Raw genomic sequence first — 27,074 nt, 5'->3', positions numbered from 1 at the left:
CATGCATAACGTTTTTCTAGATGCAGTTCGACCCAGTCATTGGCTCCCCTCTTTTTATTACCCCTGTTTTGTGGAAGGTGCAATTGCAGGACGTCAGTGGTGTATAAAAACTTGGCCTGACTCAGAGTTCATTTCACCCTTCTGGTGACTCCCCAGACGCACTGCAAAGTCAAATTTCCCAGCCAGCTGTCCTGAGTCAACGAGGTCAAATTATTTCTTCTTCCCACATCCACAAAATCCATTTACCGAAGGGGATTCGTTGCCCTGCTATAAATATTTGTTCTTGCTGCTTCAAAAATTCCAGGACGGTCCCTCTGCCCCGATATTAAACTAACAGTTCTTCTCTTATCTGCAAGGCATTAATATTAGGCTGTTGGGTTTCGATCTCCCAGCTGGACAAATTTTCAGGAAGGCCTAAATTGCCACTGTTCCTCTTTGTCAGGGGGAGAGGGCAGTCGGCGCCCGCAAATGTGGCGAAGACTCTAGTTCTGGGTCTGTGTAAGAAAAGTTTTTAAATTCGTCTTGGTTAATCATAGAAAGAATTCCTTCTTCAATGGGAGTTAATATTGGCTCCTCTTTTAAAAATTCAGGATCGAAGTTGCTCACATCTTCTTTCGATTTCTGTCATATGCAAATACAAAACAAGCATATTAGGTTTTTGTTCTCTTCCCCCCCACCCCCCCACCTATTAACAAGGGTGACATTCACATTTGTTTCTCAGTATTTTGAGGATTTTGAAAAATTGGCATTGTAATTTTCTGAAAATTGGGCAGGATCCTGAGTAAGTTTGTTACATCATACTAAGTAATTGCACCACACAGAAATCAGTGTGAAAAGCTAGTTAACACAGTGATTTCTATAGGACCCAAGAGTGAGTAATTTAAGCTTGGGTCCAATCTGTTAGGCTTATATATTAGAAATTAGCTATACTCAGCTTTTCTGTTAAAAGCACCCCAAAAGTGGATTACCGACATTTAAAGCACATTTGAAACACATCCCTCCCAAAGGATCTTGGGAACTGTAGTTTTTTTAAAGTGTTGGGAATACTAGCTCTATGATAGGTAAACAACAGTTCCTAAATTTTTGGCGTGTGTTTTAAATGTATAGTGTGTACCCAACCCAAAAAACCAAAAACCATCTAGTCCAAAATATTACATGAAAGGCTTATCCCAGGAAAACAACATACTAGCCTGGTTTGGACATAATGCTAAACCATAGTTTTCTTAACAAGTTGTCCCACAGACTATCAAACAATTCTTGTTTCTCCAATGTTTGTTTTGTCACTTGGTAATGGGATGGGATGACCAAGCAAACCATGGTTAACTGAGAGTGCTGGATTCACACGCAACACCCAAGTTTTGTAAACAAATGCTAGTTTCAGATTGTTGTGCTGGCAGCAAATAAAGCATTGTTAAGTTCCCGAGCAGAGTGCACCAATAACTTTGAGCCACCGTTTAATAACCCACAGTTATTAAACTTAGGGCCCTCGTATTTATGGGACCGCCTCTCCTGGTATGCCCTGCAGAGGACCTTAAGGTCCATGAATAACCATAGTTTAGAGGTCCCAGGCCCTAAGGAAGTCAGACTATCCTCCACCAGGGCCAGGGCCTTTTCAGTGATGGCTCCGACCTGGTGGAATGCTCTGTTCCATTAGACTAGGGCCCTTCAGGATTTAACCTCCTTCCGTCGGACCTGTAAGACAGAGCTATTCCGCCTGGCCTTAAATTTGAATTCAGCCTGATCTTTTATTTCCCTTCCCTTCCCTCCCCCTCCCCTTTTATGAAGATCACCCGCTCTGAGACCCCACAGCTAATTCTCCCCTGGCCTCCTCGCTGGCCCAAGTAGGACCAATTCAGCCAGCTAGCCCTGATGATTACCTAATGCTTATTTCCCCTAAATTGATTTCTGAATTTCGAATTTTATTGTTATTCATGTTTTTATACTGTATTTTATGCTGCTTTTACAATTAAGTGTTTTCAATTTGTTGTTAGCCGCCCTGAGCCTGGTTTTTGAACCAGAAAGGGCGGGGTATAAATAAAAATGTATTATTATAATATTATTATTATTATAGTTCAGTAAACTGTGGTTTGGTGTTATGAGCAAACCAGGTCATTGATGTGAATGCGGTTACGCTTTGCATGCAGAAGGTACCAGGTTCAATCTGTAGCTGCCAGGGATTGAATTGGGGGGACCTTTTCATGTAACCCATGGTATCTACTTCTGAGTACATGCAAAATTCTAAACACTCACAATTCGAGGACGGTAAGGCGGCTCTATCTGACGCTGGTTCAGCAGATCCCAATCTAATTCCTTAAAATATGGGTGCAGTAGGATAGCATTCTCTCCACCCAGGGCAATGCTGCCAAGGCGCATTTTGGGGTTCTTGGTCATGAACTGCAAAAAGAAGAGGAAAGGATTAGCAGGGAAGAAAGTGATGCTCTTAGCCATCCACTATCAGGTCCTATTAGTTAGAGACATGGGAAGCTGCCGTATCCTTGGTCCATGTAACTCAGAACTGTCTGCTCTGACTGGCAGTGAGCCTCCAGAAATTCTGACAGGGGTCTTTCCCTTCCTTATCTGGAGATGCTGGGGGAAGCCCTATTGACATCAACGAGTGGCAGGGCCTTCTTGGTGGTGGCTCCCCATTTGTGGAATGCCCTGCCTGATGAAGTGCACCTGTTCTCCCCCCTCACATTTAGAGTTCAGGAGGAATTAAAAACCATTGCCAAGACATTTGATGACCAATAGATTCCGTTTCTGAACCAAATTAAATACTTCTGTTATTAGAATCATAGGAGTGTAGAGTGGGAAGGGACACCAAGGGTCATCTAGTCCAACCCTCTGCTCATAATCACTTTAAGCCAGTGGGTGCAGAGCCTTTTTCAGTTGGAGACCTGCCTTTCCTTCTAGGCTCAATGGCCAGTCCCGTGCAAGGTGCAAAAGTTGGTAGAGCAATGAATTCTGGATATTGTAGGTTTGCATGCTGGGTCTGACGCTGGTTTAATGACGTTGGTGAAAAGTTTCATGGTGCCTTGTAAAAAAATTCGCAAAAGTATGTTTGTGGGAAGCTAGCTTCCCTTGCTGCCCTCAGCAAAGCGCTGTAAATTCCTTGTTACAAAAGCAGGAGAAGGAGAAAGAAGGAGAGATGAGCCAGAATCTGCCATCTAATTGCCCTTGTAAAATAAAGAAGAAGGAGAAATATCTGGGAGAGATAGTCATTAAATGAATGGCCGGAAAGAATGAGGGATGAATTAGATCAGAAGGGAAGAGAAAGGCAGGAGAAGGGGAGAGAGGTTCGCTCCAACATCCATTGGCCTTTAAACAAAGAGAGAATAGTTATTTAAACAGAGCAATTACTCTAATTAAGGCTTCCTTCCCTGTTGCCCCAGGACTGGAGGCTGAAGGTCCTGTAAGCAATTTCATCTGATTATTATGTAAGGAAAGTGGGTGGGGAGAAGCAGTGAAAATTGCTGCTCATTATGTGCTCTGCTTGTGGTTGGAAAATAAGACAGATAAACTGGAGCAGACTGGAGTCAGACCTGGGGTTCCATTTCTGCTGGGAAATGTACCAGGTGCCCGAAGACAAGTTGCCATCTCTCGGCCTAGACCACCTTGCTCTCTAAAATCCAAAAGAGCTCCCCAAAATTCAGGACGTGAACTTTGCAGCAGCAACAGCTCACACCAGAAATTCCCATCTGCAGCCCAGAGCGTAAACTTTGCCCCTTGTGAGTCAGTGAGAACTCTTTTTGACACTGTAAACCACAGACTGATTTGATCCCCTTCCTGGTATCCTGTTGAGAAATACCTAATCACACTCCCCTTAGTGAAATCTGCTCTGCAGAACTCTGTTCTGCCAAGCAGATATCCCTTACTAGTTTTGAAAGGTTGCTGTTTTACCACTCGACTTAAGTAAAGGTAAAGGGACCCCTGACCATTAGGGTCAGTCGTGGCCGACTCTGGGGTTATGGCGCTCATCTCGCTTTATTGGCCAAGAGATCCAGCGTACAGCTTCCGGGTCATGTGGCCAGCATGACTAAGCCGCTTCTGGTGAACCAGAGCAGCGCACAGAAACGTTGTTTACCTTCCCGCAGGAGTGGTACCTATTTATCTACTTGCACTTTGACGTGCTTTCAAACTGCTAGGTTGGCAGGAGCTGGGACTGAACAACGGGAGCTCACCCCGTTGCGGGGATTTGAACCGCCGACCTTCTGATCAGCAAGTCCTAGGCTCTGGGGTTTAACCCACAGCACCACCTGCATCCCCGACAGCGCTACCCGCGTCCACACTCGACTTAGGAACAGCTTACCGTATTTTTCGCCCTATAGGACGCACCGTCACATAAGGCGCACCTAGTTTTTTTTGGGGGGGAAATAAAGGGAAAAAAATTATTCCCCCCCCCCCCAGCCCCCAGAACAGGCAACTCTCCCCAAGCCGTGGGAGCCCGGCGCCTGGCTCCCGCGCCTTGCGGAGAGCTGCGCGATGTCTGGGTGCACTGAGCTCAGCACGCCCAGGTTTCAGCATGCAGGCAACTCTCTGCAAGCCGCGGGAGCCCGGCGCAGGCTCCCACGGCTTGCGGAGATCTGCGCAAAGCCTGGAGAGTGAGAGGGGTCGGTGCGCACCGACCCCTCTCGCTCTCCAGGCTTCAGCGAAAGCCTGCATTCGCCCCATAGGACGCACACACATTTCCCCTTCATTTTTGGAGGGGGAAAAGTGCGTCCTATAGGGCGAAAAATACGGTAAATAAGCTAAGCAGATGGTTAACAGCCCAATTCTGCACCGGCCTACTGAGATGTAATTCCTCCTAAATTTAAATGTGAATTTCTCCCAACTAAATTTGGCTTATACCATCAGAAGGGACACCCTTGCCTGAAAACCTCATGCAATTTCCCCCCAGTTAAAAAAAGTTTAAAGACTTAGAGGTCACATTTTTGAGGCGCCTAAGTACACAAAAGCTCTCAGATTTATTTGTCTGCAATCTGACAGGGTTCACACACTCTGGAGGGGCCAGCCTGCAAATTCTACCCACCTTTGTCAAAAAGGAAAGAAGTTATATCTATCTAGAATTCCCAAGAGTGAAGTGGGGATGGCAAATGAGATTTGGACCCCCAAACCAAACTGGTCAGCCACTAAATGAATACGAGGTGAACCAGGCTGTTTTTACAAAGCCCTGAACTGAGGACCAAACCAAATCTTGTGGTCAGTGCACACCCATCCCTTGTCTCTCATGACCCTGCCCTGAAGTTGATTTGGATCACCCAGGGAGCACAGCCTGCTGTCCCTGGGAATCCATTCCTGCCCTGGGAGCTGGAATGAGACAGGACAAATCCCAGGTGGGCAATGAATGCACAGGAAGAACGCCAGCCTTTAAATGTCACAACGGTGCCTAAGGATGAGGCTGTAAAAGGCAGGTCCCTTCCACTGTTCTTACACATATAGGGGCCTGAAGCCCGGCTCTTTTAACAGAGGAGCAACGCAGCGAAGCAAACTGCAGAAGAGATGTAATGCCGAACTCTGGAAATTCTGTGGACTCATGAATGCACCTTTGGTGGGAATTTGAAATTGCAGAAACACATGTGTGTATCTAACAATTACAAAATGCAAGCTGGACAGTGTTTTAAATAATATTCAGTAAACACACAAGATGTAACCGGATGCAGAAAGCAAATTAGAATGGACTAATTTTGAGTCCAATGATTTGCGTTTTAATCTTGTCTTAGACTCTGTGAAAGGATTCTGTGGAACTGTAACAACCTATCGTGTGGATTGTTGGACTCTATGAACAGACAGGTGGAATAGACACTTACACATACATGGGCTTTACGCATAAACTGATTAGAGAATGAACTGATCCACTGGGTCTTCTACAGTGGTATCTCTGGTTGCGAACGGGATCCGTTCCGGAGGCCCGTTCGCAACCTGAAAAGAACGCAAACCGTGTCTGCCTGTCTGCCCATGCACGGGTTGCAATTTGCCGCTTCTGCACATGCGCATGACGTCATTTTGTGTGTCTGCGCATGCGCGAGTGACGAAACCCGGAAGTAACCCTTTCCGGTTACTTTGCTGCAGGACGCATCCTGAAAACGCGCAACCTGAAGCAAACGTAACATGAGGTATGATTGTACTTTTTTCGTTGAACTTTATGAGCTACTTCTGTTAAAATCTACAATTTAGTACAATGAATAGTATACTTTATTTATTCAAACGTACAGCCAGTTATGTCTTGTGTGTTTATTGAATATGTTTCACGTAACTAGAGGTTGGTTGTTGTTTTGCGGTTGTTTTTGGACAGTGTTTTAAAGCCAAGGCAATTTTTTGAAGGCGGGAAAACCCAAGCCCAAATATGTTGGGTATCCCCAAAACAATGTTGGAAATCAAAATAGTGTGACAGCGGCTACTCTTTGGAACTCCCTGCTGTTGCACATCGGACAAGCACTGCCTTTATTTGTCTTTCTGGTGCCTATTGAAGACCTTCCGGTTTCAACAAGCCCTCTAAGGGGAGATTTCTTTTATTCCAGCCAGTCACCTGTGTTGGATTTCAATTGGTTTCTATATATTATTATGATTATTATTTCATTATTTATACCCCCCCCCCCGCCACCGCCCATCTGGCTGGGTTACAATTGGCTTTTATACAGGCAGCTTTTTAAATACAGTTTTGCATTTTTTTTAATTGTATAGTGAAATTGTTTTGTGATGCTTCATGGGAACCAATTCCGAAGTTTAATCGGTTAATGGATTAATCAGGAAAGATCCTTTGGATTTGCCTGAAAGTATCCTCCAGTGGCTCTGTTTTAAAAAATAAAGACATTTAAAATTTGGACATATGCTGCTTCAGATTCTTTTAAAAAGAAAAAATATATTAAAGCTTTTCTTTGTTTACAAGAGTACTGTAAAGTCATACCTCGGGTTGAATGTGCTTCAGGTTGAGCGCTTTCAGGTTGCGCTCCGCAGCAACCCAGAAGTAACGGGGCGCATTACTTCCGGGTTTCGCTGCTCGTGCATGCGCAGACGCTCAAAATGACATCACACGCATGCGCGGAAGCGGCAAAACACGACCTGCGCGCGCAAGACGTGCCGTCGCGTCTTACGTTCCGTTCGGGATGCAAACGGGGCTCTGGAACGGATCCCGTTCGCATCCCGAGGTACCACTGTACATGCATTGCCTCTTTTTCAGGTTGTAGAGTCCTTTCTACAGATCAGTTACATTTTATATGAAACCTTAGTGTTGTGAACAGAATATCGTTGGGGAAGAAGGAGGAAAAAGGGGAGAGAAGGGGTAGGGGGTGGGGTGGTAAAACTTACATTCTTTACTTAGTGTGTGTGTTGGGGGGGCTATATCAGCATCACTTGGGTGAGTTCTCTTTCTATTCGTTTGTTATATTTCCTTGGTTGGGGAGCCCAGAGCATGGCTGGTTGTCTTTAGTAAGATTTATTTGTGTGTGATGGGAGGAGATTGTTGTTGGGTTAAGTTAGCCTAGGGCTGCCATATGTCCTGATTTTAGAGGACATGTCCTGGAATTTGCCTCCAAAAATGGTGTCCTGGATTATTTTTCAGAAATTGGGCAAATGTCCTGAAAAATTGGCAGTGGGGGTTAAATTGTGCCGAAAATGCCTTAAAAAGCTCCAAAACAATTTTGGGGTCTTCCTTAAAAAAAGCTCAAGAACTTTCAGGGTGGGGCCACTAGGGGGCGCATTGGAAGATGACTGACAATACCATCTCTCCGACCCACACGGGGTAATTAATAGGCTGTTATGGGAGTAGGTAGCCTCCCTTGTTGCCCCAAGAAAATGGAGAACACTGCCCTTGCCTGCTGTGCCCATAAATCACCCCCTAATTCGAAAGAAGGGGGTGAGGGCCCTAGGCAGAATGCCCCCGTGTGGACCTTGGCTCTCCTGGACGCTGTCTCTGATCGCGCACTAGTTGCAGCAATTTGGAATAATTAATTACAAAAGAAGCAAATGCACATATTTCAAGTGAAGAAGGGGAGTGAAGTCTGCTAATTTAAGTGACCTCTGCGAAAGAAGACGACGGGTTGGAGAAATAGGAATATTTTACGATGAAGATACACCAATGGCTGGGTATGTTGACAACGGGACTGAATGGGGGGGACGGGGACGACGACCTTTTTTACTTTCCTTCTATGTGATTTACAAGAACCCCTCCTCATTAGAATCATCGGTTGAACTGACCCAAGCAGGATGATTAAGGTCTGTGTGGAGATAAACTTTAACCAAAAGTATGCTTTATGGAGATCGAGAAGCAATAAGAGCTTTTGGGAATGGCGCAGCAATTCGGAGTCGCCATCTTGCCAAAGGTTTTATAGGCGGGAGGAAGAATGGACTTGTTTTCAGACTGTATTCCTAGTGAATCTCCTCAGAGGTTTTGAGAAAGGAGGCAGATTGGTGAAGATTAATGACGCTAAGACTGTTTTGATGTATGGAAGTGATGTTATATGGAAAACGTCTGGATATGGCTACTGGATAAAAAAAAATATATGCACGCAGGATTACAAACTGTTCTAACCAGCTTGCGGAGATTATCAGAGGTCCCAAAGAGAAAGTTAAAATATATGAAAATAACAACAAGAGATGTGGAAAAACAATAAGAAAGGACTGGACAGTACTGTGAACATCATAAGGTTAGATTTGTGGACATTAAAACAGCAGTAAGAAGCAAGAAGTTGATTGGATCCCCTTCGGAACTTGAAATATGGGTACCCCCAACAAAAATTTAAAATTCGGCTGTGTAATTTGGAATTTATGTAATTTGGTTTGATTTGATGTGATTGGTCGGTTAATAAAAAATTATTCTTACAAAAAAAAAAAGAACTTTCAGGGTGTCCTGCTTTTTACATTTTGAAATATGGCAACCCTATGTTAGCCATATTGATTTGTAGGCTATCGGTGTTCAGATTCTTTTATAAGAACATAAGAAGAGACCTGTTGGCTCAGGCCTATCACCAATCTAGTCCAGCATCCTGTTTTTACAGTGGCCAGTGATTATTCTATTGTTTGGAAATGTTATTTGCCTTGGAGAGCTGACAATAAATTGTTCGTCAGAAACAAATAACTGAAGCCGGAGCGAGGGAGGGATTTTGGGAACCTTGCTCAGTTTTCCCCCTTGTGCATTATAGGTCACTGCCGCTTTCCTGCTAAAGAATGTTCTTAGGAACATTCCAGGAAGAGAAGTGACCTTCTAAGACTTCCATACAAAGAGGAATTTGGAGAAAGTCAGATGGTTTCTACGACGAAACAGCTCTGCTGCCCAAGGGAAGGAGGTTGCCTTCCAAGGAACAGCAAACTTGGAACTGCAGACTTGTCTTTTGGAATATCTCAGTCGGTGGAGCATAAGACTCTTAATCTCAGGGTTGCGAGTCCCATGTTGGGCAAAAGATTCCTGCATTCCTGGGTGTTGGACTAGGCTATGGTTACCAGACGTCCCTGTTTCCCGGGGACAGTCCCTGGATTTACAAATCTGTCCCTGGACAAAATCCGTCCCCGGAATGTCCCCAGATTCCATTTAATGTCCCTGTATTTATATTTTAAGTGTTGTAGATTTATTAGTAGGGAATGAATGTTGCGTGATTGGTTCAACGGCACAATACACATCATATGGGGACTTCCAGCGAGGCAAAATGGCGGGCGCCACAGCAGCGAGCAGCTCCTGAAGCCAGCCAGAGCGAACTGCGCTACCAGGCTGGCTCTGGGCTGCTGAGACTCCAGCTGCCGCTGCCACTGCCAAGGGGGAACCGGGGACACCGTTACATCAACTGGGGGAACCGCTGACCCCCCCATGACCCAAATCGAGCCGGGAGTGAGAGCGCCCAGCCACCTGGCCAGCAGCGCTCCGGGGCCAGTAAAAACCCTGGAGCCAACGCAGGGAGAAGGAGGAGAGGAGAAGGAAGAGAGAGAAAGAGGAAGGAGAGAAAAAAGGCGAGCTCCGACCTTGCCACGCTGTTGCCATCACCACTGCTGAGGAAGAGAGGTAGGAGAGCACCGGGAGGGCAAGGACATGTGGCCGAGCCCAGGCCTGACCTGAGCCTACTCCATGGCAGGGTAGCGCTCCAAGAGAGCAGGCCAGGGCCCAGAGGAGGGTCGTGTGACAGAGGAGACGACAGAAGAGAAGATATTACTTCTTAATTTTTTTAAAAAATAATTTTTCCAATTTTTTTCTCTTTTCAAAAAAAATTAATAAATGTCCCTGGATTCTTTGAAAAAAAAATAAATCTGTTAACCTTAGACTAGGTGATCCTCTTGGTCCCTTCTGTCAGGGAACTGACATCGGAGCTAGAGGCGAAGAGAAGGCTCTCAGATGATGCTGGAGAAGGGCCCAGCAGGGAGAGAGGCAGCTCAGCAGAGGGGGAAACAAATCAGCGCAACACCAGGGATAAAGGGGGGCAGATGGGGGAATCGGCGAGAGGGCTCCAGGACTCTTCACTGGACACCAGCGGGGAGAGCGCAGGTCCTCCGCTACCCACGCCCTCCCTGCGCAGAAGACTTCCGCGCAGGGAGAGGAGGAGGAGACTGGGAGTCAAACAACTTTTATGTTGGAAGAGGTTTAAGAAACGGCCACTGACGGATTCTGCTAGCGACTGAGGCAGCCACGGAGAGAAGGGCTGTCCAGTCAGAAAGGTTTAACAAGGCAATTTAGCCTGGAGAGGCGGCAGCTTACGCACGAGCAACCCCATACGCATTACACCGTCCAATTCTATGCTTCTGCTCCTGCCTCCCTGCCCCCACTCCCCTTTTGGGTAGCTATGAGAGACAATACTTGTGAACTCAACATTTCATGAAAACAGTTATTGCCCAGTAGTGGCTTGTTCCCACTGGGACCGACAGGGCAAAAGGCAGGGAAGATCTGCATTAGGTGGAGACACAGGCAGTGACAGGCAGAGAGCCACATCCAGACCAGCTGTAAACAAGGAAGGTGGAGTTGGCTGGGGACAGACTGAGACTGGTGGAACCATGGCCCATTCCCCCAGATGAACTACCAAAGGTGCAAAACAATGCAATTTTAAAGAATCAAAACAATGACAACAGCTGAGAACATTATAGAACAGCCATAGAAACTCCAGCGGGTACAGAATGCTGCAGCGAGGCTCCTCACGGGGTCTCTGCCATGGGAGCATATTCACCCAGTGCTTTTCAAGATGAACTGGCTCCCGGTGGAGTACAGGGTCAGATTTAAGGTGCTGCTTTTGACCTTTATAAGGGACGCGGGACGCTGTGGGTAAAAGCCTCAGCGCCTAGGGCTTGCCGATCGAAAGGTCGGCAGTTCGAATCCCCGCGGCGGGTGCGCTCCCGTTGCTCGGTCCCAGCGCCTGCCAACCTAGCAGTTCGAAAGCACCTCCGGGTGCAAGTAGATAAATAGGGACCGCTTACTAGCGGGAAGGTAAACGGCGTTTCCGTGTGCGGCTCTGGCTCGCCAGAGCAGCGATGTCACGCTGGCCACGTGACCCGGAAGTGTCTCCGGACAGCGCTGGCCCCCGGCCTCTTGAGTGAGATGGGCACACAACCCTAGAGTCTGTCAAGACTGGCCCGTACGGGCAGGAGTACCTTTACCTTTACCTTTTTGACCTTTAAAGCCCTTCACGGCCTAGGACCCTCGTACCTACGGGACTGCCTCTCCCGGTATGCCCTGTGGAGGACCTTAAGGTCCATAAATAGCAACACCCTAGAGGTCCCGGGCCCTAAGGAAGTCAGATTAGCCTCAACCAGAGCCAGGGCCTTTATAACACTGGCTCCAGCCTGGTGGAACGCTCTGTCTCATGAGACCAGGGCCCTGCAGGATCTGATTTCTTTCCACAGGGCCTGTAAACAGAGTTGTTCCGCCTGGCCTTTGGCTTGGAGCCAATTTGATTCCCTCCCTCCCTCTCTTTCTTTTTTCTTTTCCTTCTCCTCCTACGATGAGGCTACATCTTAATATTTTAATGTTCCATTATTTTAATGTTGTCTTTTATTTTTGTTTTTAAGTTGTAATCATTCATCTTGTTTTTATTATTGCTTGTAAGCCGCTCTGAGCCCGGCCTTGGTTGGGGAGGGCGGGGTATAAATAAAAAATTATTATTATTATTATTATTATTATTATTATTATTATTATTATTATTATGTATCCCCACAGCTGATATTTCCAAGGTCGCCAGGAACAGTATCTTTCATAGAATCACAGAATCATAGAAAATTGTAGGGTTGGAAGGGACCCTGAGAGTCATCTGGTCCAACCCCATGCAAGACAGGAATCTCAGCTAACGCATCCCTGACAGATGCCCATCCAACCTCTGCTTAAAAACCTCCAAGGAAGAGGAGCCCACCACCTTCTGTTCTGCTGCTGAACAGCTCTTACCGTTGGAAAGTTCTCCCTAATGTTTATTTGGAATCTGATTTCCTGTCATTTGAACCCACTGGTTCGGATCCTACCCTCTGGAGCAGCAGAAAACCAGCTTGCTCCATCTTCCATGTGACAGCCCTTCAGATATTTGAAGACGGCTGTTCCATCACCTCTCAGTCTTCTCTTCAAGCGAAACCTCCCCAGCTCCCTCAACCGTTCCTCATCAGGCTTGGTTTCCAGACCCTTTATCGTCTTGGTTGCCCTCCTCTGCAAATGCCTGGGTGAACAGGGATATTTTAAAATTCCTACCGACTCTTACTGTTTAGCCAAAGATGTAAGTCAGAGGGAAGTTGTGCAAACAAGACAAGTGTATACATACGGCCTTCAGAATTGAAACGGCATCTTCTGGGAGCCAAGACGGGTAGGAGATTTCATCCTTAAGGATGGCCTCAAAGAGGTCATCTTCGTTTTCAGCTTCGAAGGGAGCGTGGCCACAGAGCATCTCATAGAGCAGCACTCCCATTGCCCACCAGTCGACGTCGGGACCATACAGCATCTCTTGTAAAATCTGTCGTGAGATGAGCAAGAGTCAAAATCAACAATGCTACCTAGTCATTCTTATTCCCTGCCTGTTGAGGACTGCAACACCAAGTGATGGCATGTATATGTGAAAGATGATCACAGATCAAAGCCCAGTGAGATTTCGTAATTGTTTCCAGAAGAGCAGCCGTGTTAGGCTCATAATAATAATAATAATAATAATAATAATAATAATAATTATTATTATTATTTATTTATACCCCGCCCATCTGGTTGAGTTTCCCCAACCACTCTGGGTGGCTCCCAATCGAGTGTTAAAAACATTACAGCATTATATTAAAAACTTCCCTAAACAGGGCTGCCTTCAGATGTCTTTTAAAAATAAGACAGCTGCTTATTTCCTTGACATCTGATGGGAGGGCGTTCCACAGGGTGGGCGCCACTACCAAGAAGGCCCTCTGTCTGGTTCCCTGTAACCTCACTTCTCGCAGTGAGGGAACTGCCAGAAGGCCCTCGGCGCTGGATCTCAGTGTCTGAGCTGAACGATGGGGGTGGAGACGCTCCTTCATGTATACAGGCCAGCTAATTAACACATGTCGCGTGATCAAAATCCTTTGCAGTGTGATGGAAATTCAAGTACAGCATTCTCCAACCCACACAAATGTCAAGCAATCAAGTCCTAGTTCACATTTGCCTGGTCACCATGGGATGATTGCAGCATCAAGCAATGACTTATGACAAGAAGTGATGGAAGTAAACTAGGCTCCCTGAAGGACTTGCCTAGTTTGGTTCCCCCAACGTGCCATAGAGTAATTTTGATTGACTGAAGTATGGTTCCTTGAATTTAAGGAAAACGTCTGGTATGGTATTGTTGGGAGTTAGTCAATAGACACATGTAAGAATTCTAAACACATTCAAGGAATGCTAGCTGAAAAGCTGAAAGCTGTAAAATTTGGTTGTTGGACATAAGTCAGTTTTGTATACTGTGAAACAACAACAACAAAAAATTCCTTCCAGTAGCTCCTTAGAGACCAACTAAGTTTGTTATTTGTATGAGCTTTGGTGTGCATGCACACTTCTTCAGAGTGTGGGTTCTTCACAGTGAAGTTACCTGTTCAGAAATAAAGCTGTTCAGAAACTACTTGGACCTGTGAGTGAGCCACTGCAGGGCTAATCTCACAGAAAGAACTTTCCTATCACGCCTCACAATTGGCTGCGAATCACCAAGTGCTCAGAAACCAAGAGGAGCACTACAGATGCATGCGGGTACTATGAAAGAGCAAGTTTAACATGTGAACTGGCCCATGGACGGGACATAAAGAAAACCCTGAAATGTTCAATGAGAATACCCTAGACTTGATCCAGAGGTACCTGCGCAAAATGGGACACAGGATGCATTTGATACAAATTCACACAGATACAGTCGTACCGTGGTTCTCAAATAGAATCCGTTCCAGGAGTCCGTTCGACTCCCAAAACCATTCAAAAACCAAGGCGCAGCTTCTGATTGGCTGCAGGAGCATCTTGCAGCCAATCGGAAGCCGTGCCAGACGTTTGGCTTCTGAAAATTGTTCGAAAACCAGAACACTCACTTCTGGGTTTCCATCGTTCAGGAGCTGATTTGTTCGGGAGCCAAGGCGTTTGAGATCCAAGGTACAACTGTACTGATGGGGAACATACAGTGGTACCTCAGGTTAAGTACTTAATTCATTCCAGAGGTCCGTACTTAACCTGAAACTGTTCTTAACCTGAAGACCACTTTAGCTAATGGGGCCTCCTGCTGCTGCTGCGCCACCGGAGCACGATTTCTGTTCTCTTCCTGAAGCAAAGTTCTTAACCTGAAGCACTATTTCTGGGTTAGCAGAGTCTGAAGCATATGTAACCTGAAGCGTATGTAACTGAGGTACCACTGTATTGGCCCTCGCTAAGGCACAACCATTGTGCAGGGTTTTTCCCCCACATCAGCTCATGCACTCCCATTTGCAGATGTTCATTATTCCTGCACACTGCTTTATCTGCACGCAGTGAGCTTCTGGGTGCATGCACAGAACTGTTGTCCTGTTGGCAGAACAATATCCATGCTGCCTGCAGAAGAGTCTCACGGCTTTGAGGCAACTACATATGTAAACCCTGTGCAAGCATATATCCAAACGCCTTGCAAATACTGTGCAAATATTTCTAATTTGGAATCATTTATTCTGCCACATAACCTGGCCTAGCTCGGTTTCTGCACTGCCGAGCCGAGCCTGGTGGGGAATGCAGGGTTTGAGAAAGCAAAGCTCCTGCACAGGCAACATATTTCCTGTACCTCTGGGGCGATGTAGTCAGGTGTTCCACAGAAGGTCGCCGTGGTGACCCCGTCGCGGATTCCTTCTTTACACATCCCAAAGTCAGCCAGCTTGCAATGGCCCTCGTGATCGAGCAACACGTTATCCAGCTTCAGATCCCTGCAACAGTGAAAACACACATCAGTTTGCAGGTGGTAAAAGGTAAAGGGACCCCCGACCATTAGGTTCAGTCGTGACCGACTCTGGGGTTGCGGCACTCATCTCGCTTTATTGGCCGAGGGAGCCGGCACACAGCTTCTGGGTCATGTGGCCAGCATGACTAAGCCGCTTCTGGCGAACCAGAGCAGCGCACGGAAACACCGTTTACCTTCCCGCCAGAGCGGTACCTATTTATCTACTTGCACTTTGACATGCTTTCGAACTGCTAGGTTGGCAGGAGCAGGGACTGAGCAAAGAGAGCTTACCCCGTTGTGGGGATTCGAACCGCCAACCTTCTGATTGGCAAGTCCTAGGCTCTGTGGTTTAACCCACAGCGCCACCCGTGTCCCACCTTGCAGGTGGTAAATTGTGACAAAAAGGAAGTGTGACAACAAGCTGAAGATCAACACCAACAAAAAAGGTTATTTATGTATGCCACTACTGCGGCCCGTGTTTTGTTAGCCCCAAAATGGAAAACGAGTGAGGTCCCAACCAAAGAAGAATGGCAACTTAAGCTGATGGAATATGCGCAGCTTGCAGATTTAACATACAGAATAAGAGAACAAGAAGATCATACGTTTAGAGAAGATTGGGAAACGTTTATTGAATACATGGCGGGGAAACTGTGTACACTTGAAAACGCGGGCAGCATTAAGATAAATTCAACAGTGCAAATAAGTTTTGATGGATGTAATAATGGAATACTGCATGGTTTAGTTTTTGTAAAATATGCAGGGGTTTTTATGATATGTAAAATGAACTATGGGAAGAGAAGGAGGGAAATCATTGATATTTGAAGGATGTTTAAATGAGTATTTTAAATTGTAAAACCAAAAATTTAATTACACACACACACACACACACACACACACACACACACACACAGCATAGATGCTACCCCAAATTCTGTTTTCCGTGGTTCCCCCTGCCCTCCCCAAGTGATGCTTGAATCATCCAGACCGGTGGTTCCCAAATCTTTTCAGATCTGCCCAGTGCCCCCTACCCCACCCCCTAAAAAGCATCATTCAAAATAGCAGTTTGCACGACCCACCAAGGAAGATAAAAAACACAATAAAATTCAAAACAGTGACCACTGATTACACATTTATTCAAAATCCAGTTAAAACTATGTAGTTTAATTCAACAAAAGTGATGGACTTGATCCAGCAATATCCACTTTTCAGAGTCATAGTTATTTACAGCTCCCCCTGGTGCCCCCTTGCCTCTTAATACCCTCCCCAGGTAATCCCCCCCCCCCACAGAGGGGGGCACTGCCCACAGTGGGAACCACTGATCCTATCATGAATCACATGAATATCATCCATGTGGTACTCAATCTTACTCAGAGTAGACCCTCTGAAATCAACAGAGGTGAGTAAGTTAGGGCCATGCATTCCAGTAAGTCTGCTCTGAGTAAACTTCAGTTGAATAGCACCTATTGTGTTCTTTGAGTCACTGTCATTTGGGAAGAACCATTGATCCCTATGATGTTGTTGTTTAGTCGTATCCGACTCTTCGTGACCCCATGGACCAGAGCATGCCAGGCACTCCTGACTTCCACTGCCTCCCACAGTTTGGTCAAACTCATGTTCGTAGCTTCGAGAACACTATCCAACCACCTCGTCCTCTGTCGTCCCCTTCTCCTTGTGCCCTCCATCTTTCCCAACATCAGGTTCTTTTCCAGGGAGTCTTCTCTTCTCATGAGGTGGCCAAAGTATTGGAGCCTCAGCTTCAGGATCTGTCCTTCCAGTGAGCACTCAGGGCTAATTTCCTTAAGAAAGGATGTGTTTAATCTTCTTGCAGTCCATGGGACTCTCAAGAGTCTCCTCCAGCACCATAATTCAAAAGCATCAATTCTTCGGCGATCAGCCTTCTTTATGGTCCAGCTCTCACTTCCATACATGACTACTGGGAAAACCATAGCTTTAACTATACGGACCTTTGTTGGCAAGGTGATGTCTCTGCTTTTTAAGATGCTGTCTAGGTTTGTCATTGATTTTCTCCCAAGGAGCAGGCGTCTTTTAATTTCATGGCTGCTGTCACCATCTGCAGTGATCATGGAGCCCAAGAAAGTAAAATCTCTCACTGCCTCCATTTCTTCCCCTTCTATTTACCAGGAGGTGATGGGCCCAGTGGCCATTATCTTCGTTTTTTTGATGTTGAACAGACCATATTTTGCGCTCTCCCTTTTCACCCTCGTTAAAAGGTTCTTTAATTCCTCCTCACTTTCTGCCATCAAGGTTGTGTCATCTGCCAAAAGCACTTTATACATAAAAATGTCAGCAAAAACCCAGCATCCATTAATGTCTCCTCTGTTGAGAATTGTAATACTGTGGAGGTAAACTATAGCCTGGGTTGTTTAAGGTGGCCTCCTTGCGCTATGTGTGAATGAGACCTCCGGTGCAACCTCAGGAAGAGGAAAAGAGCAATGGGATCCAGCTTCAGGCAGTGAGGTTGGAAAACAGGCCCAGGCAGGAGACAAATAACTACTAGCAGAAGATTTAAAAGGGGAGAAGAGCCAAGCAGAGCCAATAATTCGAAAGAGAAGGAACAAGGAGAAAGAGAAACAGATCTTAATGACAAGCAAAAGAAGACCAACATTACCACCCCAGTCAATACATTACGTCTGGGGAGGGAAGAGGGAAATAAATTTTCCCCAATAAGTCATCCGGTTCAAGCCTTGCTCACAGATAAAGTTTCCAATAGCGAAATGTCTGGGGAGGCTTTTTTCTAAAGCTGCACTGCAGTCATTTTTAGTTTCTTGTTCCTTTTTTAGCTCATTTGTTGTGGCAGCCTGTTCCGAGAGGCAAATTTTAAAACCACGACTACAACACTATAGAACTGGGAAGAGGGAAAATAGCTCCTCTGCACCTGAAATTTCAAGGGGTTAATCGTCACCCACTCCTGACTGGAGTGATCTCGCTTGCTCCCTGCTCCACATAGTCATAGGGTGGGGAGAAGAATTCTTGACTTGAGGGCCACATTCTTGATCAGAAAGTTGGCAGTTCGAATCCACTCAATGGTAGTAAGCTCCTGTTGCTCTGTCCCAGGTTCTGCCAACCTGCCATACGTCTGGAATTTGCATATGCCATACATCTGGACATACACAGAATACCACAGTCAGAAGCAGTGTCCCCCGCAAAAAAGCTTGACAACTCTTATGTTCGGATTTTCACCTAGCAGTTCGAAAGCATAACCAAGCTTGGCCCTCCAGCTGTTTTGGGACCACAATTCCCATCATCCCTGACCACTGGTCCTGTTAGCTAGGGTTGATGGGAGTTGTAGTCCCAAAACAGCTGGAGGGCCAGGTTTGGTCATCACCGGATAACCAGTGCAAATAGATAAATAGGTACCACTGCGGCGGGAAGGTAAACAGTGTTTCCATGCGCTCTGGTTTCTGTCACAGTCTTCTGTTGCACCAGAAGTGGTTTAGTCATGCTGGCCACATGAGCCGGAAAGCTGTCTGTGGACAAACACCAGCCTGAAAGTGAGATGAGCGTCGCAACCCCATAGTCGCCTTCAACTGGACTTAACCATCCAGGGGTCCTTTACCTTTTTACTGTATACTGTTTAAGGCAGTATCATACCACTTTAAACAGTGAATGACTTACCTCAAATAATCCTGGGAACTCTGGTTTACCAAGGCAGAATAGAGTTGTACTATTACTTCCCTTGATCTGGACACTATACTTCGGTTGATACAGCCTAAAATAGCGTTAGTTTTTTTGCTGCTGCATCACACTGTGGACTCAGTTAAGCTTCCTCATGTTAAAGTTACTCATGTAACTTTAAACAAGCATAAAGGTAAAGGTACCCCTGCCCGTCCAACTCTAGGGTTGCGCGCTCATCTCGCTCAAGAGGCCGGGAGCCAGCACTGTCCGAAGACACTTCCGGGTCACGTGGCCAGCGTGACGAAGCTGCATCTGGTGAGCCAGCGCAGCACACGGAAACGCCGTTTACCTTCCCGCTTGTAAGCGGTCCCTATTTATCTACTTGCACTTAGGGGTGCTTTCGAACTGCTAGGTTGGCAGGAGCTGGGACCGAACAACGGGAGCTCACCCCGCCACGGGGATTCGAACTGCTGACCTTACGATCAGCAAGTCCTAGGCACGCAGGTTTTACCCACAGCGCCACCCGCATCCCTTAAACAAGCATGGCTTCCCCCAAAGGATTCTGGGAAGTGTCATTGCATGTTAAGAGACCCCAAGTCCCGCTCACAGAGCTATAACTTCCAGAGTGGTTTAACAATCAGTCCCTCTGTGAGGGAGAATACAGGGTCTCCTAACTATTATTCCCCCTCAACAAACTACAGCTCCCAAAATTTCCTTCCTCTTTTGATCGCTTTGTTTTCCCTCCCCTATCCCCTCCAGCTCTTTTGGGTACCTATCCGCTTGGCTTTGTCATTCCCTTAACTTTCACCATCTCCTTCCTGACACATCAGCCTCTGGGAGACTTTGCTTCAAGGCTGGCTTAGGTGATGCACCTGAGACCTCTAGTCCGGCTTGGCATCACTCGCCTTTTCTCTGAAAAGGGCAAAGCACAGCCAGCCTAAGGACTGTCTGCGCTTCTTGCCTGTCGCCATGACAACGGAAACACTGGCTCCCATTCATCTTCAGATACCTCCCCTGTGCTTCTGGAGGAACTAGAATTCGTTCCCTTTCCTGGACTGCTTGCTCTTATTTCTTTGCTGTATGAAATGGCCTCTGTGCTCTGGTTCTGCGGAGAGGCTCAGTGCTGGGCAGGAAATATGTCCTCCTTTTCCAGGACACATCCTCTTTTCCAGGTCTGGGTGCAAATTTGGCACAAAATTTGGCAAAAAACAGATTTTTTTAGCTTGGTTTTTTTGTTTGCAGTAACCCAAGAAACTTTTTCTACTGCATTAGACTTCAATCTAAGGCACCCGGCTAAACTTGTCTGCAGCAGAGAATCACAACAGAGCAGCATCTTAAATTATTATTATTATTATTATTATTATTATTATTATTATTATTATTATTTTGCTGAAAGCATGTTTTTACATGAGTAGAATGTGTGCTTTTATTTAAAATGCATCTCTTGGTTATTTGTTCACCCCCCCCAAAAAAATATAGTCCAGCCCCCCACAAGGTCTGAGAGACAGTGGACCAGCCCCCTGCTGAAAAAGTTTGCTGACCCCTGTTCTATAGCCTACATATAGTAGGCATATTTTAAATGATAGTTGTCATCTGTAGTTAAAAGCAGAGGAGGGCAAATGTGTCTTCCTTTTTTGCTCTTCAAAATATGGCAACCCTAGGATAGTATAAAGCTCCATGGATATAAAACTCCTATATTGCTTCAGCAGGGAGATGGAATGACCCTCAACCCTATTTAAAAAAAAATGGGTTCAGTTTGCCTGCAAGATTGCCATACCCCATATATGCCCACTTGATCTTTTCGATCACGGAACTGGCACTGTTAAAGGTGCCATGTAACAACCATTCCACATTTGTAAGATACCAATATTTTAGTTCCTCTGGAACTCCCTGCCTATTGAAGTCAAACAGGGGCCTTCACTGTACTCTTTTTGGCACTTGCTAAAAACATTTTTGTTTAGACAAGCCTATCAATCAATTTGCTTTTATATCGGGTGTTAGCCGCCCTGAGGAGGGCTGGGGAGGGTGGGGTATAAATAAATATTATTATTATTATTATTATTATTATTATTATTATTATTATTATTATCCACATGTATAGAATGTGGATGTATGTTGTTAATCCTGTTGTTAGTTTATTGTTGATTTTATGTTTTGAATGATTGAAAGATTGTTATGCTTTTTTGCATATAATTCTATTGTTCTGTCCTCTTTGTAAACCGCTTTGAGGTTTGTTTTTACAAAAACCAATCAGTGTATAGATTTTGCAAATAAATAAACACACACACACATATATATATTAAGTAGAAGCACAGCTGCCTCCTAATTGCGAGACCCAATCAAACTGGAAGGTCATACTGAGCACTCAGCTAGTAAAGGTAAAGGGACCCCTGACCATTAGGTCCAGTCGTGACCGACTCTGGAGTTGCGGCGCTCATCTCGCTTTATTGGCCGAGGGAGCCAGCGTACAGCTTCCATGTCATGTGGCCAGCATGACTAAGCCACTTCTGGTGAACCAGAGCAGCGTACAGAGACGCCGTTTACCTTCCCGCCGGAGCGGTACCTATTTATCTACTTGCACTTTGACATGCTTTTGAACTGCTAGGTTGGCAGGAGCAGGGACCGAGCAACGGGAGCTCACCCCGTCGCGGAGATTTGAACCGCCGACCTTCTGATTGGCAAGTCCTAGGCTCTGTGGTCTAGACCACAGCGCCATCCACGTCTTACCAAGCTACAAAGGCATGAGGAAAGGGCAGCTGGAAAACAACCACCGACCTTCTGATCGGCAAGCCCTAGGCTCTGTGGTTTAGACCACAGTGCCACCCGCTGTGAATTATACAAATTTGACACAAGATGGCGATGGTGAGCTAATGACAGATTCAATATATTTTTAAAAACTTTTTTTAATTAAAAAAAAAAGCATTTTCACAACATGTTTTTATATATGTGTAGATTCCACCTGAGTCAGAGCCACAGCCCTTCCCTAATGTTCGAATGCCCCTTCTTATGTTCTAATGGTCAGCACACTGTCCAGGGTGCTGGGTCATAGCAGGCAGTGGGCTGGAGCCATCTGCTCTGCAAGGCTAAATTTCTCTCTGCAGTTTGGAGCATGCATGCTTTGGGCATTCTTTAGCAGCGATGCTAGGAAGGAGGGACTATGGGAAGAAGGGAGGGAGAGAGAGGTTGGTGTCACATGTTCCTTTGCAAACCACAGACCTTGAAGCTGTGAATCCAGGGAGCCAAATTAAGCAGGACTGCCCCTGCTGGCTTTTGTGTTCTATTCTCATCATTTGGAAGAACCTCGCTTGCTGGATAATTGGGTTGCTAACTTTGGAGAAGGCGAACGTGGTACGTTCCACACCGCAGGAGGAAATTGCTAAGCCGTCATGAGAAGACTGGCCAGCCCGAGTCCTCTGACGGAGAGGGAGAAGAAAGGAATATCTGTTTAGCATTAGCGAGTGGAATATTAGCGTTGCAACTGCCCAAACCTTTTCCATTTAACAGAGCACCATAGAAAAGGCAGCTGCCGAGGAGGGATTGCAATGAACATTCCTATAAAGGTAAAGGTACCCCTGCCCATACGGGCCAATCGTGTCCGACTCTGGGGTTGCGCGCCCATCTCGCTTAAGAGGCCGGGGGCGAGCGCTGTCCGGAGACACTTCCGGGTCACGTGGCCAGCGTGACAAAGCTGCATCTGGCGAGCCAGCGCAGCACACGGAAACGCCGTTTACCTTCCCGCCAGTAAGCGGTCCCTATTTATCTACTTGCACCCGGGGGTGCTTTCGAACTGCTAGGTTGGCAGGCGCTGGGACCGAGCAACGGGAGCGCACCCCGCCGCGGGGATTCGAACCGCCGACCTTTCGATCGGCAAGCCCTAGGCGCTGAGGCTTTTACCCACAGCGCCACCCGCGTCCCTTGAAGCAATTGCAAGGGTTCTTGCACTTCTTCCGACGCATTTATTACGAACTGCTCAAACTACAGCATCCAGAATGAAACATGGGAGCATGAAACTGCAGCAGAATCTATTTGTTTCGTTGATGTGGTTAAATAGCTTTTGGGGGGAATTGGCAAGTTTGCAAAAAAACTCTGCAAGGACTGCTGTCAAAAATATTGCAAAAAAAGGAGAAGTGATTACAGCGTACAACCTGTTCTAACAAGATGTTACATGGGAGGATAGATGTGGGCAACCTTATTTCTGCCAGGGGATGAGATCCCTTGAAGGTAGTCTGTCAGGGGATTCACATTTTGACAGAGGGGAGGGCCAGAACTGATTGTGGGTGGATCCAGAAGAAGAAATGTTTAACAAATCTGGAATAAAGGCCCTCTGTGGAGCAGGCCATTACCATAGCTGTCAACTTACAGATTTGAAAATAAGGGACCAGCAGCCTCAAAAATAAGGAATCAGCAGCCAAAATGAGGGATTTTCTGGGCACAGGTATGTTCAACTTCTGAGCCCCTCCGAGCCAAAGGCAGAAAGCCCAGCCAGCAGCCAAACGAAGCCTCAAGCGGTGGTTCCCACAGCGCAGCAACTCAGCAAAGGGGATGCAGCAAGGGAAACCACCGTCACCTCTCCGCTGGGAAGCGCTGAGCAAAGGCAAGTCCCCAGGCAACGCGGCCGATTTGATCGGCACAAGGCATGCAAGCTCCACCCCCCAGTCGTTCTTAGACTTCTTATTGGGTGAGCAACGCAGCCAAGCAACACAGTTGGAGCCTCCCTCCTCCCTGGCCAGCAGGGAGGGAGGGAGAGGAGCTGCTTCCTTTGAAACCCGGGAAATTTAAGGGACATCATCAATCTGAGACAGCAGCGGGACACGGCGCTGGGATAAGGGACTTTCCCACCAAATAAGGGACGGTCGACAGCTATGGCCATTACAGCTACTGTTCAAGAAAGCAAAGGAAAGACACAAACGTTTGCATGGATATGACAGAAGCTTGCCAGTTTGTTCTCAGACAGCCGGCAGCAGAACAACTTGTTTTTTCTTCAGCCATACAACCAGGAAAACGTAACCAAACCGAGACCCATCAAGCTATTTTTATCAAACAACATATTGTCTCTTCCAAATATTCTGAAACTACACCAAAAGATGGGGGGGGGGGGGCGGCAGGGAGAGAGAAAACACTTCAAAGTTTAGGGAAAATAAGGAGGCAATAGGAAGACAAGTCCATTTTTAGTGTTTCTCAAACTGAGGGCTCCAGCTTTGTTGGACTACAACTCCCATCATCCCTGACCACTGGTCCTGCTAGTTAGGGATGGTGCCTACCTGTGATGAAAGACATGGAGCCATTAAGCCCTCCGTCCGATGGCTTGTGGGAGCAGTAAGTTTAGCTCCGAACAATCTCTGGCAATGTGCTTCTCAAGAGTCCCACTCAAAGGACTCTTGAAAAAACACCCACCTAAAACCCCAGCTAAAGGATCATGGCAAGAAAAATTGATGGACTATGCAGAACTGGCAAAACTGACATATGCGCTACGGCAGTGTTCCCCAACCTTGGGCCTCCAGCTGTTTTTGGACTACAATTCCCATCATCCTTGACCACTGGTCTTGCTAGCGAGGGATGATGGGAGTTGTATGTTCAGTTTCTGTTAATTGGTTCTCGTGGGAAACTTGCAGATTCTAGCTTCACACAATTAACTCAGGCTGGTGTCAATTTACTCTTGGCAGAAAGCCCAGGTCTGCTTGACCTAGAAACTACTTACTCTGATTGGTTAACGACCAGCACTCAACTCTGTTATCAAGGGATTGCTAGCTCAGTTTGATGTGAGGTGTTGTTAGGAGTAGAAGTGCTGTGTATGGTTTTGAGAGAGAGAAAGAGAGGGTTTATTTTGCTTTGATTTGTATGCAGAAACTCTGCTGGTTTTATTTTTCTTTTTAATAAATCCTGTAAATAGTTATTCTGAGTCTAGCTGACTTGTCATTACTGCCGCAACTAGCTTCTTCGCTGTGCAGGAAAACTGCTACGTTTGGGCTAAAGCCAGTAGGGCTATGCCTGACACTCCAAAGTTCCATGAGGTTATGGGCATTGTGCTGCCAGCCTGAGTTGCGGTGGTGTCAGCATCAACGGCGTTGGTTCCAGTAGTTCCAGAGGTTGTTGTTCCTGGCTGGTTCCTGACCGTGGTGAGCTGGTGACGCAGCGGACACAAGGACAACAGCTGCAGCGTGTGAGTGCTGGGTGCTGTGGTTCCTGTTTTCTCTCTCGGTGGTCGTGAGTAGCTGGTTCCGGGTTCCAGGGACATCGCTCTCAAGATGGCCTCACAACCAGGTCAGATGGCTTTTGAGCGTCTGAATGACTCCAATTACTTGCTGTGGTCGGAACGCATGCAGGCAGTGCTGCAGAGGGATCGTCTCTGGCAAGTGGTGAGTAAGTTTCCTGCGAAGCCTGATGATGAAGACCTCGATAAAGACCAAAGAGCAAGGGCCACAATTGTCTTGGGGCTGGAAGATTCCCAGTTGCCGTATGTGAGGGGAATCAAGACAGCTAGAGGTGTGTGGCAAGCACTTAAAGAACTCCATGTGCGTGAGACAGCGGTTTCCAAGCTGTTCATTCGCAAGGCATTGTACAAGGCAATGTTACAGCCTGGGGTTACAATGCAGGAACACCTACACAGTTTACAGTTAAAGTTTGCTGCGCTACAGGAAAGAGATTGTGCGTTAGACCAGCAGGAGAAGGTGGCTATTATTTTGAGTTCTCTCCCGGAAAGCTGGGATAATTTAGTTTTGTCTCTAGAAGGCATACAGGAGCGTGATTTATCAGTCAGTTACGTTACTGGGCGTTTGATTGAAGAATGGCAGAAGAGGCAAGAAAGGTCGTTGGCTGCAGAGGCTTCTACAGGTGGGCGGTTTGGGAGGAGTTCTCATGCCGAGCCAGAGGTGAAGCAAAAGCAGCGTACCGGTGAGGAGTCAGCGTTTGCTGTTAGGCGTTGTTTCCAATGTGGGTCTTCAGCGCATCTAAAACGACAATGTCCGGAGTTGGTCAAGTCTCAGTTGCCGGTGCAGGAGCAGAGACGAGATCAGCAGCAGCAGCAGCGTAAAAAGAAATTCTTCAAACGAAAACAGTCGGCTCAGCTGGTGACCGGCGAGGTCAAGATTGCTGATGAGAAACAAGCGGTCTGGGTGATCGATTCGGGAGCATCTCGCCACATCGTAAATTCAGATGAATTGTTTGTTTCCAAGAACTCAGCACAGCGCAGCCAGGTGGCTCTAGCAGACGGAAGTACTTCCGAAGTGATTTCGGGGGGTGCAGTTTTTGTTCCTTGTCTTCGTGAATGCCTGCAAAATGTACTTTGTGTGCCTTCATTAAGGAGCAATCTGATGTCTGTAGATTGTTTGCTAAAAGCTGGGTTTAAAGTGTATTTTGAAGGAGACAGTTGCATTATTAAGAAGGCTGGTGAGATTTTAGGCACTGCTAAGTCAGAGGGAGGCTTGTTTTGGCTTAAAGCAGGATCTCAAGTTGCAGCAGTAGTCAGTAAATCTCAGCCTGCAGTGAACAACAAAGCTATACATGACAACTGTGTGCACTTATTGCATAGGAAAATGGGGCATGCTTGCTGGAAAAGTGTACTAAAAATGTCTGAATTGGCTGATGGGGGTAATTTAAAGAGCTGTAACAAGTACCTTGATTGTAATGTTTGTAAAAAGGTTAAAACCCACAGAGTCTCTTACCCCAGAAGTGACAGAGTTAGTGAGTCACCGCTACAGCTGGTTCACATGGACGTAATTGGTCCATTTGCTGTAAGCAGGGGTGGATCGCGCTTTTCACTAACAATTGTGGATGACGCCACACGTTATTCTTGGGTTTTTCCCATGAAGAATAAGGGTGATGTGTTCACTAAGTTTAAAGGCTGGGTGGCATCTGTGGAAAGATTTCTGTCCATTAAACTCAAAAGGATTCAGACGGACAGAGGTGGCGAATTTATGTCAAATGCTTTTAAAGACTGGTTACAAAAGCGTGGCATTGGGCATAGAAAAACGAACGTTTTTTCCCCAGAGGAGAATGGCGTTGCAGAGCGGAAAAACAGATCTTTACAAGATATGATGTTTGCCATGCTTGACGATGCTGATTTGCCCATGTCTTATTGGGGGGAGAGCATGCTCACCGCGTGTTATCTCC

General features: G+C 46.4%; 1 protein-coding gene across 1 annotated transcript in view; it reads right to left on the bottom strand.

Annotated features, from left to right (window-relative positions):
* Positions 1-438: 438 nt before the first annotated feature.
* The window catches only part of PRKCH (protein kinase C eta), a 115,060-nt gene continuing 88,424 nt past the window's right edge, over positions 439-27,074 (bottom strand). Inside the window, exons 11-14 of the mRNA XM_028740062.2 lie at positions 15,177-15,315; positions 12,708-12,896; positions 2,251-2,394; positions 439-621 (exon numbers count right to left, since the gene is read on the bottom strand). Coding sequence (XP_028595895.1) covers positions 439-621; positions 2,251-2,394; positions 12,708-12,896; positions 15,177-15,315 — 655 coding nt within the window. The remainder of the gene's footprint in view (positions 622-2,250; positions 2,395-12,707; positions 12,897-15,176; positions 15,316-27,074) is intronic.

This window comes from Podarcis muralis, chromosome 1 (assembly GCF_964188315.1).
Source record: "Podarcis muralis chromosome 1, rPodMur119.hap1.1, whole genome shotgun sequence".
In the NCBI taxonomy this organism is placed as follows: domain Eukaryota; kingdom Metazoa; phylum Chordata; class Lepidosauria; order Squamata; family Lacertidae; genus Podarcis; species Podarcis muralis.
The sequence above is the reverse complement of the archived record's forward strand: the minus strand, read 5'-3'. Positions and strand labels throughout refer to the sequence as shown.